At 39.6% G+C, this 21131-nt stretch overlaps 1 protein-coding gene across 2 annotated transcripts; it reads right to left on the reverse strand.

Moving 5' to 3' along the window:
* Positions 1–1063: 1063 nt before the first annotated feature.
* Positions 1064–6545, reverse strand: ncln (nicalin). 2 transcript variants are annotated; one of them, XM_056758081.1, is made up of 15 exons: positions 6268–6545; positions 5375–5565; positions 5150–5294; positions 4964–5058; positions 4263–4343; positions 4090–4193; positions 3929–4017; positions 3710–3849; positions 3403–3581; positions 3165–3252; positions 2782–2820; positions 2537–2700; positions 2391–2444; positions 2017–2095; positions 1064–1939 (listed from the first exon to the last, which is right to left on the reverse strand). In XM_056758081.1, exons 1-15 carry the CDS (start codon positions 6428–6430, stop codon positions 1877–1879), a joined length of 1674 nt encoding a protein of 557 aa, XP_056614059.1. In that variant the 5' UTR covers positions 6431–6545; the 3' UTR covers positions 1064–1876. The 2 variants fall into 2 exon arrangements, with proteins under 2 accessions (XP_056614059.1, XP_056614058.1); XM_056758080.1 differs by having other exon boundaries at positions 3358–3581.
* Positions 6546–21131: the final 14586 nt, after the last annotated feature.

The following is a 21131-nucleotide window of genomic DNA, read 5'->3' on the forward strand; positions in this document are numbered from 1 at the left end:
TTAACCGCAACACTCTTTCATTCCTTCTGTAGAAATCGCGACATTTTTTTTTTTTGTTATCTGCCTAACTGTTCTAGCTGTTGAATTCCTAAAATCATTGACAGAAATTATTTCATTCTAAGATATAAAAACGGAGGACAATCCGTTATCATGAAGATAATGTTTTTTTACTGTCTACGTGAAAGAATTTAGTTTTTATGCAAATGCTGTATTCAGGACCGCATGACGTTTGAGTACTTTGAAGAACGCTGTATGAAGAAATATTACTACACAAGACAAACGATACCAATAATATCTGTTATGTCTTATATTGATAACTCTGAAGCGACTGCAGTGTGTACTTGAAGTGTTTGAGTTGCCTAGTCGGATCAAATCGGATGCGATCATGTCTTCCACGAGGCTAGCTAGTCATTTGCGATTTTTATGTTGTGGTTTCATTTGTATGTTTATTTAAGTAAATGTCTACAGTGGTACTGTTGAAAGAGTGTAGACAGGTCATCTCAGGTCTCAATTCTTGTCGCCCAGCTTTGTCGAATCACTGCAAGGAACAACATTTTGTAGACATTATTTAACACGTCCTTATTATTTATGTTTAAAACCTGTACGTTTTAATGTTTTGGATTGAGAACATTCATTGACGGTGTATTAACGCTCTTTTAAAAGTGCCAAAAATGAAGCCGTCCATGAGAGTGACGACAAAGTGACTTTGGGTCTGTCGTGTCCAGAGAAACTGCTTTTGGTATATTCTTATAAATCTGGACTTATTCCGATGCTATTAAATTGAAACTGCACTGTAATTTCGTACTATTATTATTTCTATTGTTCTGTATGAAATATTGAACGAGATTAGGACTGGGGATTTATACAAGTGACTTTAACATGAACAAAGTTGATGCTAGTTTTAGATTTTTCTCGGACCATGTAGTCATTGAATGATTTGCTTTCCAGAATTTCATCAGTTCTGATTTGGTTCGTTAATGGAGTATTTTGTACTCCACTTGAATTAGTGAAGCAGTTGTTTTGCCATTTAATAAAATCGGTCGAAAAAGAAAAAACTGTGATGTTTATTTCAACAAATGCCTTTATTTACTTTGTCCTCTCTTAGAATCAAGTTTGTACCCCTGGTTTGTGAAGTTAAATCTGTGAGAAAAGATTTTAAATCAGTGCACGTTGAAGCGCAGTCGCTTCCATAAATAATAGACAAAGTTGTACCATATAGCTTCCTGATATATGGTAAAATCTTACAGAAATCATAGTTACGTAAAATAACATGAATGAACAAAATTATCTCCAAAAGAATCTGGGTGCAGACCACAATTGTTCCAAAAGTCGTTCCAGCCATCAGGTAAAATGAAACGTAAATGGCAGATTTCCACGTACTAACGCTTCGACTTCGAACCAGCAAAGGTTTGGCCCACCTTGAAGTAGCTGCCAGTGATGAAAACCTCATGAGGGCTTTCAGAAAACACTGATTACAAATCTGGTAAATGACTGAAGAAACGTGACGCTTTAAGAATCTGATATGCGGGACATTGTGGGAACGAGGCAATGTGAAACTGGGAAGACTGGGAACATTAGTGATGGTTTAGTGATTAAAAAAACTCTTTATCAAATCAAACATCAATCTTGAAAGCTAAATCAAACACATACAAACACAAAAGAAGGCATGATATGAACGTTAGTCGAGCGTTAAATTTCTCGCAAATGATCCGTGAGTCGGTTTTTAATGTTTTCGTTGAACATTCAGTCACACAACAATACTGTTCTGTGCATCTGTCACTCGCAGACTAGTTCCCACTCACGATCAAAGGAAAATAAGGTCCACAGAGAGGAAAAAAAGCACTCTTGGCACTCGCGGAGGAGACTAGTCTGTGGTTTAGTGCTGCTTGACACGAGGAGCCGTAACTCTGCGCAGGAAACCATACAGAAGTCCGAAATTCTACAGGAATAGGAAAGACGTTTTATAGCACATGAATATTTATGGAAAACCACTGAATGCGCTAAAGTTTCTCTCACCTGTATGACCAAATACAGCACACCAAGATAAGATGCAATACAGAGAGCCAGCAGCAGGTCGAAGACGGCTGGTTTTACCCTAATAGGAAAAAATATTGAATTTATTACATACAGTTTAATTCAACGGAAATTCTCTGTCATTGACCGTCTTTTGTGTACCAGTGAGGGAAAAATCTGAAGGCTATCCGTCATTTGATTACAACTTTAGGTCGAGTTGGTAGCATCCAATAATTCACAAACATGCTAATTATCGCCTTGCACCATAGTTACAGGTAAAATCAGATTATGACAGATTTTTTACGAGCCTGTCCGTCATTAAAAGAGTAAACCTCTGGATTAATGACAAACAGATCAGATCCCCAAGACGTTCTTACCTGTAAGCATTCATGGTCTGCTTCAGTTGATCATAAAAAACAAATTCTGGGTCTCTGTTGAGAAAAAAATTAAAATGATCATTACGTTTATGCATCAGGTAGACACTTCAGCTACGTGAACATTAAACGTTTAAAGCTGAACGTACCTCTTATCGGCTTTGACAAGATGCCGCTTGACATCTTTAAGATAGCGGTTCATGTAATACTCCAGTGTGTTCACGATGCTGCTGTCTTTGTCCAGAAGCTGTGCAGCTCTCGGCTGTGCCGTCAACCAATCCACCAGTGACGTCAGCTGCTCCTCCTGTACCTGCTGTGAATGGAGACAAACCACAATCAACATCAAATTCTGTTATTACAAATCACAAAACATCCGCCCTCATCTCCAACTCACCATCTGTTCGGTGAAGATCTCCAGGTCTCCACTGGCACCCTGGATGAAACAACAAACCATGTTACTCTATTGAAAGACACATTCTGAACTCTGTTATAACAAACAGACATTACAGCATTTGAAAAAAAGTTGTGACATTTTGTCTTATGGATGTGACATACAAATACCCAGAGAATGTATTTGTTGCGAATATATTGAACCATTTGTTAAAAGGACAAGGTTTTTGAGAGACGACATACTTTGTAGGATTTCCGTCATTTAAAAGGCACAAACTTAAAGCAATCATAACCGATGAATGGAGAAAGGATGCCTCTTTATAGAACATAAAATGTGATCAAATTAATAATGGTGATAAAACGACACAAAAAGTAAGTATTTCATACCTTCTCCGTCAGGTTGTATATCACCCTCGCCAGAGTTTCCGCGATCGCTTTAGTGTTACGACTTAGTTTCCTCATATCCACGTGAGGCCTACATGAGAAACAGAACCGATATCGTCAACAAAAGTGATCACAAATCGGCTGCGAGGGGACTAAGGTTCTATGTCGGGGTGAGAGAGCACCAATCATCACCCACCCGGTGGTGGCCTCTCCCGCCCCGTCCAGAGAGGGCAACACTGACCGCATGTCCATGATGGAGTGGCGCTCGGGGCTGCGGTGGCTGTCGAGGTGCGACAGTGTGAAGGCCGGCAGACGACGGATGCCGAATCGCTCGTGCTCCCAGGCCAGAGTGTCGTCGGCCAGGTTGATCTTCTTGTGGACCATAGAGAACTTCAGGTCGGGGTGCTGATTGGCAATCACCTGATGACAGAGATATCCCTTCAACTTATTTATCTTGTCACTAAAAGAGATTCTTATTTAAAAAAAAACTAAAGATGAACACATGACTGGAAAGTTTAGGATATTTAAGAAGCTTGTTGATGTTGTACCGTCTCCAGTTCTGTAAGCAAGGTGTATTGCGGGCTTCCCTCTTTGGGTGGCTTCGACACATGAAGGTGAAGGTTATCGCTGTTACCCAAAGTGTCCAGACACAGAACGAACGCCACGTTATCCTGGAGTAAACTGGAATCTAGAACACAAGGGCCAAGTCGGTCAAAACAGTTCCAGCGAGATGCCACAAATAATGCACTAAAATTATCTTCAAACACCTGTGTGGTCTAAATTATCCTCCAGCCAGCGTTTGGTGCCCTGATAATTAAATTTCCCCCCTCCGGACAAGAAAAACAGCAGGTTGTACCTATAAACAAGTAGTTTTAATGACACGCCACCAAAGCAAATTTTTGTAAGTGAGTTTAAATTAAAGTATTACCCTGCGTGAGTTCTCTTGTAAGAGTACAGTCTGGAGAATAGTCGAGCGAGCTCCAGGAGAACAGCCACACCGCTACCGTTTGAATCGGCGCCGTATGACAACCACTAAAGAAAACAAACGCTCGATAACAACTCACAGCCAAGCAGAACGGTTATAAAGAACTGGGTCCTTACCGGAGCCACTCCAAAAGAGTCATAGTGGGCGACCAGGACGATGGAAGGCAGTTCTTCTCCCCCGGATCCTGTTAGTCGTCCCTTAGCAAAATAGACGAGACGGATTACATTTCTCTGACCATTCACACTTCAAGTCAGTCGTTGTTGTGTTGAGGATTAACCGACTAGTTAGTCTGAACAAAGGTCAAACTCTCCTGTCTTACCTACAGTGAACTCTTTCATAATTTCTATGTACTACGTTAAGACACACATGCCATTAGCCACAACACACAGATATATAATGTAGCTTAGCCTTGAAGACAAATGCATCAATGACTACCTACCTAGGCAACATTTTAAGTCATCAACAGTGGCAAAATGATGTCGTCGCCTACTAAAACTGTGTAATGTATTCTTACAGCAATCCCAAAATGCATTGCAACAAGAAAGTTATTGTTTGTAATGGGTTAATGTAATAAAAATGTGATAATTTTCACTTACTATTCGCGTGTTTTGATACGATGTAAGATTCATGTTTTTTATACACGTGTGGCTGTGGATGAACTTGCGTTTATTTAGTTATCCGTCTCAGCCGTTACACGCCAAATTGACAAGTATCCTCGATTACAGGAAGTAAACACTTTCTAAAGTTTCTAAATAAACGTATAATACCTTATAGAGTTAAAACCCAAATATTACATCCTGCAGTCGGGTTCACTCACCTCCAGACTGGTAATGGCCCAATCGCTCACGGCTTTGCTCTGAGCGCCGCTGGTCACCATCTGAAAACCGTTGGCCGTCGCCGTGTGAATCAGCACTGTTTGAAAACACAAACATTACCCATCTTTAAACAATACGTGTAGTTTATTACTAACACTGAACAGTGACGTTTTTTTGTGGTCTGGTACCTTCTGCCGCTGATGAAGACCCCTGCCCAGAGGACGAGATCTGCGTCTGATGGTAGATAGACAGCAGCTCCTCGTCCTCGAGGGCAAAATACACCGGCACGGCCGTCTCCGTGGCCAGCAGCTCCGGCTCCAGCTCCATGAACTGCTGCAGTGGAGAAAAATGACCCGCGTTCAGCCACAGGACGCTGAATTCTGGGAAACACCGAAAATGTAATGAGGTCTTACCTGCACTATGTCCTGAGGCATAGTGGACATGTTCTGGGGCAATATGATGACGACAGCACCCGCCGACTGTCGGAGGGCTTTCTGATACGTCTCGAAAGAGAAATCAACCAGTCGCATCATCACGCATCGACGGCTCAGGACGTCGGCCTCCACCGTACGAGCTTCCGAGTTTAAAATGGCGTTTCTGGAACCTGTGAACAAAAATCGACGGTTACGCAACATCTTCAGCACGTAAAGTAGAACTCCTTTTTGGCGTGTCACTGAATTTAATAAAGCACCTATTTCTGGCATGTTTTTTATCATGTGATCTGTTTTTGATCGCCGATTAACTTCCTCTTTGCCTATGTGAAATAACTCCAATAGTGATCTAAAACACCAGATCTGAGTCATGGCATCTGCTCATGAAGAACTTGTGTGGTGTGATAACATCTTGACACCGAGTTTGTCTGCTTTCTCAACAACATCAAGACATGAACAAAAACCTCAAGGACAAGGTGTGAGTCAATGTCAGACAGGTGACTGTTGGAGGGGGGTGGACCCACAATCCTTCAGTTATCCATCAAGATCACCCATTGTACCTTTGTGTGCTTGAATCTACAAAACGTGGATTTTTATTATATTATAATAACAGAAATAGACACTGGATAATACGACTGTGATTATATATGATCCATAAAAATGCATAATTTCATATGATAATGTACCATGCTATCAACATATTACTCTTTCCGTGGTATGTGTCAAAACAATGGCAATACTACGGTAGACCGAATGGACTCTCATGGTTAGTGCAGTTCGACTGATTAATAAATCACAAACGTTAAAAAAAAGAGTAAATAAGGTTAATATCATCAAGTTAACACACACTTTAAGGTGAATAATCGTGTTTTTACCGTAGTTTTGTCCCTGCAGGTCGTACTGCTGCATGCGGTACACACTGAATTCGTGAGCCGCGTCCGCGCGCAGCGGGCACATCAGCACCAAAAACAGCAGCAAACTGAGTGGAAACGAGCACTTCAGCATGTTCTCCAACACCTCACCGGCCTCCTCGAACATACTGGAGTCGGTTCCGTAGATTCTGACAGAGAGAAGAAGAGAAATAAGGGGATGAATGACTGACGGGGACCGCTCGAGCTGTCAGGCGCCGCGGGGTGAGTTTCAGTCAGGCGAAATCGCCGGACACCTACAACCCGCCTGCGCTGAACTAATACTACCGCTTCATTCGCGTTTTTATTCGTGTGATATCGCTTTTATTTTAAACAGTTAAACACGATATAATTTTGCATTTCGTTTTGAATGAACGGGATCTCGTTCATTTGTCGGTATGATTTATTTGTTGGTGAGGGTCCATCAGGAGAATTCGAAGGACTACCCCATCTGACCTTAAAGGCTTTTTTGGGTTAATCTATTTTAATTATTACACTTTTTACTATCGTTGTTTTTAATTATGAAACTCTTTATTCGGTTTTTTTTTTGTTGTTGTTGTCTTTTTAATTATTTTAATTATGTAGTTTTTCATTTGATGAAAATGTTTTGTCATATAAGATCTTCATTTGTGATCAACATCAATCATATCTATACACTGAAAAGTATTTTTTATTATATTAAAGTAAACTAGTTATTAATAATAATAATAAAAAATAAAATGTAATGTTAAATATGTAAATTGTAACATCAAATTTGTAATAATACAGTGTGCATTGTTGACCACTAGAGGGCGATCTTTTCTGACATTTAAATTGTCAATATACTTTATGACATAGTTGATGGTCAATTGGACTTAATTGACAACTGAACTTATATCAAATAAGTTTCTTATTTTCTCACGACACACTTTCCTGCAACACTGCATCCGTGCAGTTTCATTTCAGAAGAGATGACTGATCATAATTATATGACAAAATGGACACACATTTTCTACCTTTCACCTAATGGAGTTAAGGGGTGGCCAGTACAGAAATGGAAGTGTTTTGCACAAATAAAAAGCACACAAAGCAGAATATTTAATGTAATTTAGTACAAAGCCAACCTGCAATAATGGCTGAGTAGCTTTGGCAGGCGATCAATCTCTAAGTGCTTTAAAGATGCTTTATAGTATATAAATATTAAGGACAAATATTGCGATGGACAAGTTTTAATCAGACATTGGTGATAATAAGAAACGCATGGAATGGTTTATATTTTCTTTTCAGGTTTTGTTTGGATTTTATGGCAGGGCTTGTCCTTTTTTAACAGCCAAGAAGACATAACTTTACTAAAAAAGCACTTATTGTAGGTTTTGTTCGTGTGTCTGCAGACGTTAAATGGATCACACGTGCACTTGTTCTAGGCAATAAACATGTAAGTATAAACATAAACAGATATCGACAGAGCCAGCCAATAAAAGACAGTGTGCCCTGATGATGGTCTGGAAGAAGTGTATTGCCAGACCTAATGGAATGGGGGGGGGGGGAATCCAGGAGAAGCCAGAGTTCCCATTAAGTTGCATTAATGCATTCAACTAGAGAGCTGCTCGGCTCATCCCTTTATATCCCGTTTCAGATGCGCTCCGATTCTCTGATGGCCAGGCAGGGGACGCACCTGATATCCAGAGTTTGGGCTCGGAATGAAAATGCCACTTTTGAAGTCTTGACCTGCATGCACTGAGCATGTCCAACATCCTGTGTTCCTGTTCTGCCTCTTTAACCAGAGAGGCTCAGGCTGTCCATTAGCACGGCGTATCAGTTACTTCGGGCCTAGAAGGTTGTCCTGAGTTCTTAATAGTTTCCTTTCCTCAATCATACAGTATACAAGGTATCGTGTTTGACATCTTACAAACCGTTGTTGTGGCTGCCTGGTTATTGTTCTCCCGAAAATCCCTTGAAATCGCTGTCCTTAAATTCAACCCAGAAATCAAAGCTATTGCGAGCAATGTTAAAAAATGCAAATGTTGCAAAAGTCCCTTTATTGCTAGGAATTTCATCCACTATTTGATTGTTTTGATATAAACACCAATTTAAGACGTGAATCGTGCATGCAAAACTAAGGTTATGACCTCATTTAAAAGTGAACGTGATGCTTTAGTGTCGCAATGATGTAATCATGTGGCCAACAGAAGTTCTTGTTTTGTTACAAACATGACACTTGTTTAGTAACCGTAGCACTCTTGCGTCACAAAAACGGCATTATGTTTGGCCTCATAGCTTTAGGATAAGACAGAGAGCAGGGAAAAACAAAACACTTTGCAGAAAGCCAGAGGTATGCGTGTGGGCCCGACATTTCCTGCAATAATAACATATTTTAATATTGTGCAATTAAACTCCCACATTGGTCTGTGATGCTGAAAGAAAGCTTTTATTCTTAAAGAGCAGTGGCAGGATGTGATGTCTAAGGGTCTGACGAAATTCAACATGACCAGCATAAGAAGCGTTATTAGAAAAAAGTACACCCATGCTTCTTGCGAATGACGCAGATATCTCATTGTGGTGTTTAAAGAAAACAAGATATCATAAACAATGAGTAAGGGAATCACATAAATTTATCAAAACAATGACAAAGTACAGTACTTCTGCAAAACTGTGACAACATGAACGTTATCAGTGTTTCTCATATAATATTTCCAGACAGCTTTAACATAATTATTGTTTAAATCACACGGATCTCATTTGGTTCATGTTTAAATGGGATGAAAGAAAACTTAGAACTGGAATGTATTTTACAAGTCCCCCGAGGCTGGATCTTGTCTATTTGTAATTCAGCTCCTTTATGAATCATTCATAATGACAAGATACAGATGAGACGCTGGTCCACAGTCTTCAAGGTCTAGTTCTGTTCTCAAGGTAATTTCGGACGTTGAACGATGTATCTGCTTATATTAGATCAGTGGTTTGTACACTTTGAAATAAATACTCCTTCCTTCAGGTGTGATCTGAGACAAAGCATTTGAGATGCCAGATACAACCAGAGGTTTTTATTTTACAGATTTTACAAAAAAAAATATTTTAGAGAAATACAGTCAAAAAGCGTCAATTTACAGAAAAATTGGGAATATCTGTCATTTTACTGTTATTTTACATTTTTGACGGCAGCTGATTTATGTGTTTTGCCCCCAGCTTTTATGGGATATTTTTTAAATACTGTAAAAAAAATACAAGAAAAACTATAAAAAAGTATCAAAAAATCTGTCATTTTACTGTTATTTTACAGTTTTTTACTGGCAGAAAATTTCTGGGTTTTCTATACAGTGCAGCTGCCAAAATAAATACTGGATTTCTTATGGTCAGTGACAGAAATGTTACAAAAGTTCATATTAACGGAAGACATGGAGAGAGAATAATGTTTTGGCACTACTAAAGTTTTTGCTCAATAGGTTTTCAGAGCTTCTTATTCTTTTGTCATTTGAAACAGATCTTGTCCTTCCTTTAGTTCCAGAGCAAGAGTTCGTTTCAAAGCAGACCACAAGATCCAAGTTAGTGGCCATGAGGTCTGGACTACCTGAGGATTTGGAAACATCGGGAAGTGTTTGTACATCGTGGTGCGCTGTGAGTGATCCAGGCTCAAATCTGGAAGTCTCTGTACAGGAAATGAAGAAACCACAAACCCACCAGTGATGAAACGACTTGGTAGTCTCGATTGCCACCCATGTTTACAAACAGAGCATTTGGTGCTTATATTAGGCAAGTCTTATCTGAAACATTTACTGTAGTTTCAAGTGCTCATACGCTTGGATTGATGCAGTTCTCAGTTGTGATTCATTTAGGTCTCAATTTCGAAATAAAGAGAAACAAAAGAGACAATAGTTAAGAGTATGGAGGTGTAAATGAATGAAAGATCTGGATTTGGTTCAATTTGAAGAGAAGTGTGTCAGTTCATATTGAGATCTTCAACAATATTGCAGACTTGACAGATCCCTGGGATTGTACCCATGACCTTGGCATTGCTAAGGTCATGCTCTTACCATTGAGCTACAGGAATGCTGAAACACAAAGGAGAGTTTTATGATTAAAGTTGACATTTATTCTCCATTTATTCTCATTGATGTATAGGAAGAATAATGAAAACATAAAAGAGATCTCACCGGAGTAAGAAAGTCCAAAGAAAGCAAACTTTAAGAAATAAAATGTCCCTCCCGCCGCCGTTAACGTTTAGTAGTTTTTCTGTGAATCTCAAATGAAATATTATCTACATCCGCATTAAAACTGCAACCCTATGCTTAAAGTGGTAACAAAGCGTTTCCCTCGAGCAATGACTGCAGACCGTATTAGCCTCTCATCCAGAGCCTCTCGCTGCCTCTTGTCTCCCTCTCTGCTCTTGATGGATTGCCTGCGTAAATGATGGAGCAGTGAGGGAGCAATGATGAATTAGGCTGCGTCATATCCAGTCCTAAAGGTGGAGGGGGCTGAGGAATGTGTCGTCCAGCCGAACAGACATAACAACAGCGGACGGGCACGGCTTGCCGTCCGGAAACAACGGCGTACCGCTGCGTCTTCACACAAAAGTGTTACATTTCACTAATGTCTCCTGGCTGCAGATCAGATCGCACATCTGCAGGGTTCCCTGAACTGGATTTACATCCCACCTGTCCTGAATGCACTTTGATGTGAGCGCAGGGGCGGCTGCCACATGTGGAAGCCCATCTGTTATCCGGAGTACTTTTGGATTTGTGTTGATCTACTCAAAGGGATGCACACTGCCACGGACGTGTTTTTTCCGAATCACTCACCATATACTGTTTATATGTCATCAATTATTAAACATCATGACATGATAGAACAGAGTTCATTCCAGTTAACAGTAAGAAATAATTTGAAGAAATCAGTTTCAAAAGAGAACAAAGCTTCCCGAGGAAAATCACAGATGACATCTCTTTATTATCTCGAGAGTGAATGGAAACTTTTGCTCGAGTCTCATTTGTCTCAGATATTTCTCCTGAGAAAGAGAGATTCAAAAATTTCACAAATGAGTTGTGAGTGTCAATGTCAACAACGTCTCAAACTGAGCTCAGATTTGTCAAGTCTGCAATCAAAAGTCAATAAAGATCTCAAACATTTTACATCAAATTGTCCCAAATCCAGATTATTTTACCTCTATAATCTACATTCATTTTATACTTCCATGGATTTCAACAATTTGTTTCTGTGTTTGTTCGTCTTCCTTCCTTTTAGGAGGAACGTCTGAGACTTCAACGAAACACAACTGAGAACTCAAACTCTCACGTGCTAAGCGCAACCTCTGAGAAATAAAATGGTACATTATATATTTCTCAAAACGCATCTAACCTGGACCCATCTGAAAAGTAGCCAGGTGCCGCCCAGGCTGTATGGTTTCCGGGAATCAGTTTGGTTTCTTATAATTGGCAACCGTTTTACATTTTGACCACACGATGGAACCGCACACATCTGCATAGCCCAGGTTCTTCCCAAGCAGCGGCGCGGGGTGACGACGGGAAACTTAAAAACCGGTTATGTATTTAATGACAACGTGAAACAAATGGTCCAAATGGGAAAATCAATATCTTTTCAGAATGTGTTTTTCTCTTGTTGAGACAGTTATGATGAACAGAGGGGTTCTTCTTGGCATACTGGAGTGGGCTGTCAGTCTGGGCATCTGGCACATACCACTAAGCCTCGGATGTGCATAGGACCGTGTCTTTTTGTGAGTGTGTGTATATGCGTGCGTGGGCGTTCCTTTTGGGCAGAGCGACGGGCTGGCATGTCATCCTAACAACCACAGCCCACTCGGACCAAAACAAGACACATTTCTTCTTCACTACGCTGGCACATGGAGACATACGGGAAGAAACGAGGGCACCAGAAGTTCTGCCTCTCCAAGTCACTGCAAGTATTCGACACTGACTTTGATAGATCCGAAAGAAACGCAGGATTTTTTAATTGAAAGAAAACCGTTACGTTTCTAATACTGAGCAGAGATCTCAGTTTGGGGTGGTCATCTAGATTTAGATCTGAAACGGTCTGTTTATTTTCCAAGGCTAACATTTACATGACTGCCTGTCATTTTTATCCCAAGGCTTCCCTGTTGTCTTGTTCTTGTTTAATTCGTCAGTTCGTACGGGCAACAAATCAGAAAGTCTTCTGTACAGCTGCAGTTGAAGGAAATACTGAACTTTTTAACGTAAGTCAGAAGATTTTTAATTTGCACACAAGCCATATGGACAATTTTATGGTCCTCGGTGCTTATGAGTTTTCTCTCGCTGCAAACCCAGGTAAGAAAATAGTGCACTAAGTAGACTTCCACATGTGCTCAACTTTCACACATTAAGTTTGTACTTAATGTACTAAAAATATAGTCTTTGGTATTTCCATTCATGGTTTGTCAAAATACCGCAGTTGAGTAAACTTAGAATTTTTTATAATGTTTACACTAAAAAGTAATAAGGACTGTTTTTTTTACATTAAAGTCCCCGTGAACCGGAAGTTGCAATCGTTTTTACTTCCATATTTTGACACAATTCCGACTGAAAGGGAATTTCTAGTGAGAAACAGTGTTCGGTAAGTTACTCTGAAAAAGTAATGAATTACTAGTTACTAATTACATATTCAATAGTGTAATTAGATTACTCTACAAATGACTCTCTCCAAAATGTATTTAATTACTTATTACTAAATACTTTCAATATCCTATAACAACCGTGATTAGTTATGCGATTCGAGGATGGACATGAAACGGCTTATTTAATACATTAAAAATGAATAATATTAAACTACATGAAGTATACTTTTATTTACTGATCAAATGTGAGAATTATAAATTAAAGCACGGATTTTAAAGTAAGACTTTCTGAATTTTTATGTCAATTCCACTATTGCTCACATATATATTACACAAAGTATTTAGTTTATTTACATCAAAAGTAACTGTAATTAAATTACAGAAAAATAAGAGTAATCCCTTACCTCACTTTTTCAAGGGAGAAGTAATTAAATTACAGTAACTAATTACTTAGTAACTAGTTACACCCAACACTGGTGAGAAAAATAGCGTAATGGCTTTCGTCTTTTTCTGCGATTTGATTGGATGTATAAAAACTAACAGCTAACGGAGCACCGCCCAAGCCGTCTAACGAACGTCATTTAAGATGGATAGTCATTACAGGACGGAAGTGCACAAAAAAATTAAAAATAGAATGACCCACATTTATAAATCATTTACTATAAACGCTGCAATATTTCCTGAAAAAAAATAGTCATTGTCATTTTTTATTTCACCGGGTCTTTAAGAACAAAATTAGTACGTGAAAATACAGCACTTTAAACACATTTCAGTGCACCTTCTTCCACCCGGGAACGTTCACAATATGAACAAAAAAATCTATATTTGTTTTTGATGACAGAATTACAATTTTTGGGTGAACTTTTCCTTTAAGAAACAGTCGGCGAAAAAAAGTGGGCGAGGAGATGTGTGCCCCCCTGACAGAAATACAGAGAGAAAGTGAGAGAGAAAGTGATGTTAAGACAGACAGACATAGAGAGAAAGCGAAAGAGAGCATTAAGCCACTAAAAGCTTTCTCTTCTGTCAGAAGGCTAATGATACCGCCACGGTAAAGAAGTCTCCAGAGCCGGAGAAAAACGCGATGAGGTGATTTATAAATGGATTGTGGGAATCTTGGGACGACAATTCAGACGTCTCTCCTCCATCCCGCTTTCTTTCTCTCTCCGGGGTCGGACTGACGGCATTCGTGGTGTCCGTGAAGTAATTCGATGGGTTTTAGTCAGTTTTACCTGTTAGCCGAACATTTTAAATTGCTCCGATTTTCCTGTCAGACGAATCCCGCTCGCGAGATCACGCCGTTCATGAATATTAATTAGATCTCGCTGACGTAGGTCCGTTGGCTCACGGTACCGAATGTATTATTAAAAATATAAATCTGACGTTTCTCGACGACTGTCCAATAGCATAACGTTTTTTAAAATAAATATTAAATATTTTCTTTATGACTTTATTTGTAGTCTTTTGGAAGAAGGTGTTCGCCGACTGGGAAACTTCATTTCACTTCATTTCCAACATCCACGTGTTAACTCCGCGTCAAGCACGATTTCATAAGGTTGGTGACCTTTTATACTCCTGTAAATAGAGATGAACGGCTTTTGTGTGGGTCGTTCAAGTTGACAGCTATTATATATAAATCATTCAGTTTATTTTTTTCTGGTTGTCCTCGTTTGACATTGTTATGTGTTTTATTTTGAGTGCATAGTTCAAGTATTTGCCTTTTTTGTGCAAATTTAATTACTCTGTTTACAAAAGTTTTTTGTGTGTAGTCATTCATCTATTGCATTTATAAACATGCTGGTATACTTTGCATTGGAACAGTTCTCATAAACGCAGAATTGTACTAACCACAGGAATTGAAGACCCTGATAAATGTTTACGTGTGTTGAAACGTGAGTTACTAATTTGGAAAGCAGAAGGAATTTATCTTTGTGAATGGGATGCGGTCGGAACAATTTAATCAAGGTGGCCGAACGCTTTGAAACGACGAAGGCTTTGATGGCTCAGACAGCTGCGTTTTAACTTTACAGCCCTTCTGGAAAGTTCTGCTGCGGGTGATGGAGTACAAGCTCACACAAGCTGGCCTGTAATGCTTTGGGTTTGAATTTGACATTTCAGGGCTTTTGACCCCACTGGGATGCTTGGTGGTCCCTAAACAAGTGGAGCACTTATGACATAACGCATGGAAATGGCCTTGACTGAATTTTGCTCATTTAGCATGTGTCTACAGGTCTGCAGCACATGTACAGTGGTGCTGGGACGTGTCACTCGGCTACGCAAGAAGAAATGTTTGCAATTTGAGACACCATGCATGCATGGAATGGATTTTACACAAGCTCAACACATTTTAGTGTCATTTGCATTGCAGTTGTGTGTCTGCCGTGCTTCTTTTAAAAGAAGATTCATTGGAAAGGTATATTAAGAGTCATTGGTTCTGCGGTCTCCCACGAGAATTAAATGTGCGCGGGTTGGTCAGCAGAGTAGTGTATTTGATCAAATACTTCTGTTATTTGTGCGTGCAAAACTCCTCATAAAAACACAAAAATGTGTTGTGTTTTTGTATAAGATGCTTTTATTTTGTAATTTTATAATGTTATAGGCTCTAACATTTGCGTGACAAATTCCATGAGCAAAATGTTCAATTTTTTAGTTTGAAAGAATCCTCAGGATCCTTGACCCTTCTGTTTATGTCCAGATTTTTGCAGTTCCAGGCTTTCGGATCTCACGGTGTATTTCAAACTTATTATTTTCCTTTATTGGTTCACATTCTTGATTACGAAATGAAATGCATCCAAACCAATACGGTGAATGGCATCCGACAGAAATGTTTCCAGAATCTGACGTCTTTACTATGGATCATTTAGCTTGAATGGCTCATGTGGCCGTTATCCAATCAGGTCTCTTGTGACCTTTGCTTGAACAGATGCACATTAGAGCAGAACTGGTCCAGCCATGAGCAGTATGGGGCGGTCGGACTGGAGCCCTTCGAGGGCTGATGTGTTTGTTGCGGTGATAGAGCGATATGTTCTCCAGAATTCGACCAATTTTTTGCCTTTTTTAGATGATCAGCATCGTCTGGTAAGCAGTGTGTATTTAACCCAGTTTCAGTTCCCAAATCTACAGTTGGTCTCATTAATATTTTAATTTATAGTAACGTTGTGTAAACATTCAATTAAATTGAATAACAAGATTAAACTTGTGTTTGTTCTGTAAACACAAAAGATGAATTATATTCTGCTCTATTCCTTGTGTTACACGATTTAAAGGAACAGTTCGAAAATGTTATCATTTATTCCCCTCATGTAATTCAAAACCTGTATGTGACTCGTTCTTCTGTGGAAAACAAAAGTAGATAATTTGAGAAATGTCTCTGTGGTTTTATCCCATAGGCACTATTCATATTTTTTCTTTTTTTGGAGAATAACTTGAGGGTTAGTAAATGATGGAAGCATTTAAAATTTTGGGTGAACTATCCCAATCAATAATTCGTCATTTTTCCCTCTATATCGCCATCTCTGTTTGAAACATACAATTGCAGGTTACTTCATGTGAAGTTTATGTGGAAGTCGAACAATCCTGAAATGTAATTTCCCACAAAATCATAACGGACGTGCCCTGCGATGGGTTGGCACTCCATCCAGGGTGTATCCTGCCTTGATGCCCGATGACTCCTGAGATAGGCGCAGGCTCCCCGTGACCCGAGGTAGTTCGGATAAGCGGTAGAAGATGGATGGATGGATCATAACGGACAGCCTAAATAATGCAATTTGTTATTAAAAGCTAATAGTTGAGATTTTGAGTCCATTGCACGTTCCTCGTCTGCGTGGCAAGGCCGACGCGTTTATACTGACCTTTACGGTAACCTTTCAAACATGTTTGGCAACGATCTACTTCAATTTTCCACAGTAATGTCCCAAATTTCCACATCTCTCACACAAAAGCAGAATGTCTGGCTACTGTTTTCCTCTACTATGTTTCAAACGTTTTCAATACAGTCTATCCAAATCACTCGATAAAGTAGGAAGGAAAAGAAAGTGTACAAGGTGGTTAAAGTACATATTTCTCAGCTGGAAGAATTTGGCAGCACTTTGTTCCTCTAACAGTACACTGTCACATACCCCAAAGCCTTTTAGCAATTTCCTGAAGAAAGCCAACCAACAGATTCTTATTACACCATAAAACTAACACTGTCTCCGCACGTTGCTGTTTTCGCTGTAAATGCTTTGCACTATTTTGTAAGCACATGATGACGATAAATAGAGTGTGTGAATCATTTATGAGATGCATGTGGCATACAACGTTAAACTGTACAATTCAATAATATGTAGTCGTCTGTCTGAAAACATTTTTGAATTTATTTTGTATATTAAAAATATAATGACTTATGTTTTGCTGTCACAGTTAAACGTTATGAACCAGCGCTGCAGACAGGAGCACAATCGCAGCATTATGACATCACTTCGAGGGCGGCCAAGGAATGTAACCGCTGTGATATGAAATGACAATAACATCACTTTTTTGCAGTTTAATGAATATGTGACCCTGGACAACAAAACCAGTCTTACGAAATTAGAGATTTTTACATATGTTGTTAGGATATGACAATATCTGGCTGAGATACAAGCGTTTAAAACTCAGGAATCTGAGTGCAAAAAAATCAAAATATTGACGAAATTCCCTTTGAAGTTGTTAATAAGGAGCACTGCGGCAGGCCATCCATTCACAAAAATGACGTTTTTATATATTTAAGGTAGGAAATGTACAAAATATCTTCATGGAACATGATCTTTACTTAATATCCTAATGATTTTTGGCATAAAAGTTAATCGTGTTGATCGGTACAATGTATTTTTGTCTTTTACTAAAAATGTTCCCGTGCTACTTAAGACTGGTTTTGTGATCCAGGGTCACATATGACACGGCTTTAAAATTCAGTGTCATGCACTCTGAAAGTGAATTAATAAATCAGTCCGTTCTCATTCGTCCAAGAAAGAACTTGTGTTTTGCTATTGTTAAACACAAACTTGCCTTCCACAAGTAAAGTTTTTTTGTGTGTTGTCGAGGTCATTTTAGCCCGAAGGAGGTTAAAAAAACCGGCATGCGCTTTAAATAGGATTCTGGGAAGGAATTTGTCCGGTAGCTGTTCGCTGCGGTCAATTCTTGATTTTTTTTCCCACCGAGCCTATTCATACGACGAACTTTGACTGTCCAGCTGCATCTGTGGCTGTCTACGGTAACATCTGGTGTTTAATTCTCGGGTTCTTCTCTTCAACGTCCATCAGCTCAACACAAATATTTATGTCAAGGAACAGGTCGTTGCATTCCAGGTTGAGGTACACGGCATCTTCTCCTTCATTTTATGATTTATCAGGGCGAAAAGACCAATTAATATGCTATTTAGTAGGTGCTTTCAAAACAAGCAGTCGTCTGGGGTCGAACCCCACGCTATTCCTCTGACGATCTCTTCTTCTCGCTCCACAGGGCGACGGCCGCCCCGGGACACAGCTGGAGAGCAGCAGCAAAGCGTTTGGAGCCGAATTGGGTGGGTTTTGGGGGCTTCCATCTCGGCTGCGATGGGGAGGGTTCCTGGCAACGTGATTTGGTGGCTAAGAAAATAAAAATCACATTGCCAGGGATTTCCACCCCTGCACAGTTCTCAGGGGCCCACACCTACACCTGGTACCTCTCCAGTGGAACCTGAACCGGAAATCACCCTGAAATGCACCCTAGCAACTCCATAGCGACATACTATTCAGGACACCATAGCAACACCTTGGCATCGTAGTGGCGGGTTTGCATGGGCAAGTACTGATCATATTATTTGAATTCAAATAAAGAAAAAATACACATCATTGTTCAAATGAAGTGTTGTCCTCATTTTGTGGTGCTCTCAAGATTTAATCTTTGCAGTTCATCTCTGTGGCATTAAGTTCATGCGAGTCTAATCGCCTGGTATGTTTTTGACTCAATAACACAAACAGTGACTCATCTCTTTGGCGTGATCGTGTATCCTCAGGAATGAAAGATAATGGCTCACTGGAATATGGAATAAAGGCATCTGGCAAATTGCAGAAACAAAGAAGCAAGCCATGTTTGACACCCACACCGTTTATCAGAGGATCCCGAGTTATTATATTTGATAGTAAACGGAACTGATGCTCTTAAGGGGTCGTCCAGGCATGTTTAATTCATGCTAGATTCAGTTCAGCGCAAGAGAACAGAAGGCTCAACTTTTTTTGTTTCACTGTAGTTGCACGTAGATGGCGCTAAATGACGTCTTCAAATGGGACTCATCCAAACAGAAATGAACTATTATAATTTTCCTAGAAAAAGGCTCTTATCACAATGCAGTTTTTAAGAACATTTATCTTCACAGATTTTTGATGTCCGTCTCGCAGTTATCAATCAGGTCAGTCACTTGTTTATGGCACAGAGCTTAGCTGATTGGTGAGCATAGATCTCTACTGTTCACAGTGGCTAAGTTCAGTACCTGAAGTGAACACTTTGGCCGTACGTTTGAGGAAATCCGCTCGCTCGCTCACGCAGGTGAAGATCAGTCCACACAAATCGTATAATAACGTGTATGATGTTGACCTTCCGTGAGGTCCGTTTCCTCTTGTGCCTGCTAAACTGGTATCAGTTTGTATGTATTGCGCTGGCTCAGTTCAGCAGGAACAGGAGTGAGGTCCTACCACCACAACTCTCCTCCAATCAGCATGCAGGATTCCTTTCACTCCTCTAATCAGCACACAAATTGTCTTTCTGGCTTCCAGTCAACATGAAGTAAGTCATACTTTTGTCCTTCTGTGAATATACAATGCTGACCATGATGAAATATGAATGGCTATCATTAACAGTCAAGACATTGGGGATCGTGTGTTTTCTGCAAACGGATAAGAGCCATGAGAATCATTTTTGGGATACGAATGTGTGATATCAATTTGTGCCTGAGAGTGTTTTAGTTGAAGATATTTTAGCTGGTTTTGGATGAACATGGTTGAAGTGGCCGCACACAATGTCTGTTCTGGTTTAAGATTGCAGAAATGAATTATGATGAGGGACTTATTTTAGATCGCACCTTCGCTTCCTTTTACGTTTGTGAAGAATGTAAGATCATAAATCTACCTGAGACGGTTCACTTGCTGCGGTTTAACGCTTCACTGCCTTTTATCCAGTAGAGAAACGGCACCCTGCGACAAAGATATACACAAATGTTTTGGTGTTGCAAAATTTGTTTGTGTTCCTGTAGCTCAATTGGCATAGAATTGCGCCAGCAACGCAAAGGTCATGGGTTCGATTCCGGGTAACGCACATACTGTTAAAAAACGACATGTATGAACTGAATGCACTTTTAAGATGCCAAAAAGAAAGCATGATTGCAGTGGCCTCACTTGAACCTCAGCAATGACAACTGCTTGGAAAGATTTGTGCCGCTCTGAAACAATTACAGGTCATAAAAGCATCAATGGGCAGGAAGAGTGAGGATGAAAGAGAAAAGACGCTATTTCATTTTCACAGCATGTCAGAATTCTTTTATCTTGAGTTCATGAGCAGATTTTGTGACGTGTTATGATAAAGGTTGATTGCATTCACCATCACAGTCTGTGTGTGTTTGTCGCCTGGAGTTGTGCATTTTATAATTGGTTTAGGCCTAACTTAAACAACACAAGCTGTCCAATAAAGTGACAAATCGTGTGAGGAAACCCGCAGTATGATCTGTAATGCGCTTAAGTCTTATCTTGGAATCTGTGATGAGTGTTTTTCAAAGCGTTTGCAATTGTTATTTATTAAAATGTAATTTCAAACCTAAACCGACAACCTAAAAGACCGGCCAACAAGCTCGTAATGTACTTCAACATCATCCAATGAGCATTCAGATGCATCTGTGCTTTGAATATCGTACAACTTTGATTGGTAGGAAAAACATCATATTTTACATTTATTTTGAAAAAAGTGTATTGATTATTGTAATATTATTTTTTATAATTCCCACTAGGTCCGTATAGAATTGCTTTTGCTAAAAAAGTGCATTGAAATGTGCTATTATAATTCTTGATGTACATATATACCAAAAAACAAGCCTAAATGTGTGCAGAACATTTATAATCAAGCCACAGATCTACAGCTGCATCTCTTTTCCTTCATCTTTAAGGAAGGGTTTCCAGAAGATTCCTCGGGCAACTGTCAGGATCGCACAAGCATTTTTCAAGTTTAATCATGTTGCGACTGAATAACGAAAACTTCGGTCCTACAGAGTAAAATTCATAGCATG

Source organism: Triplophysa dalaica, chromosome 10 (assembly GCF_015846415.1).
Source record: "Triplophysa dalaica isolate WHDGS20190420 chromosome 10, ASM1584641v1, whole genome shotgun sequence".
Classification (NCBI taxonomy): Eukaryota; Metazoa; Chordata; class Actinopteri; order Cypriniformes; family Nemacheilidae; genus Triplophysa; species Triplophysa dalaica.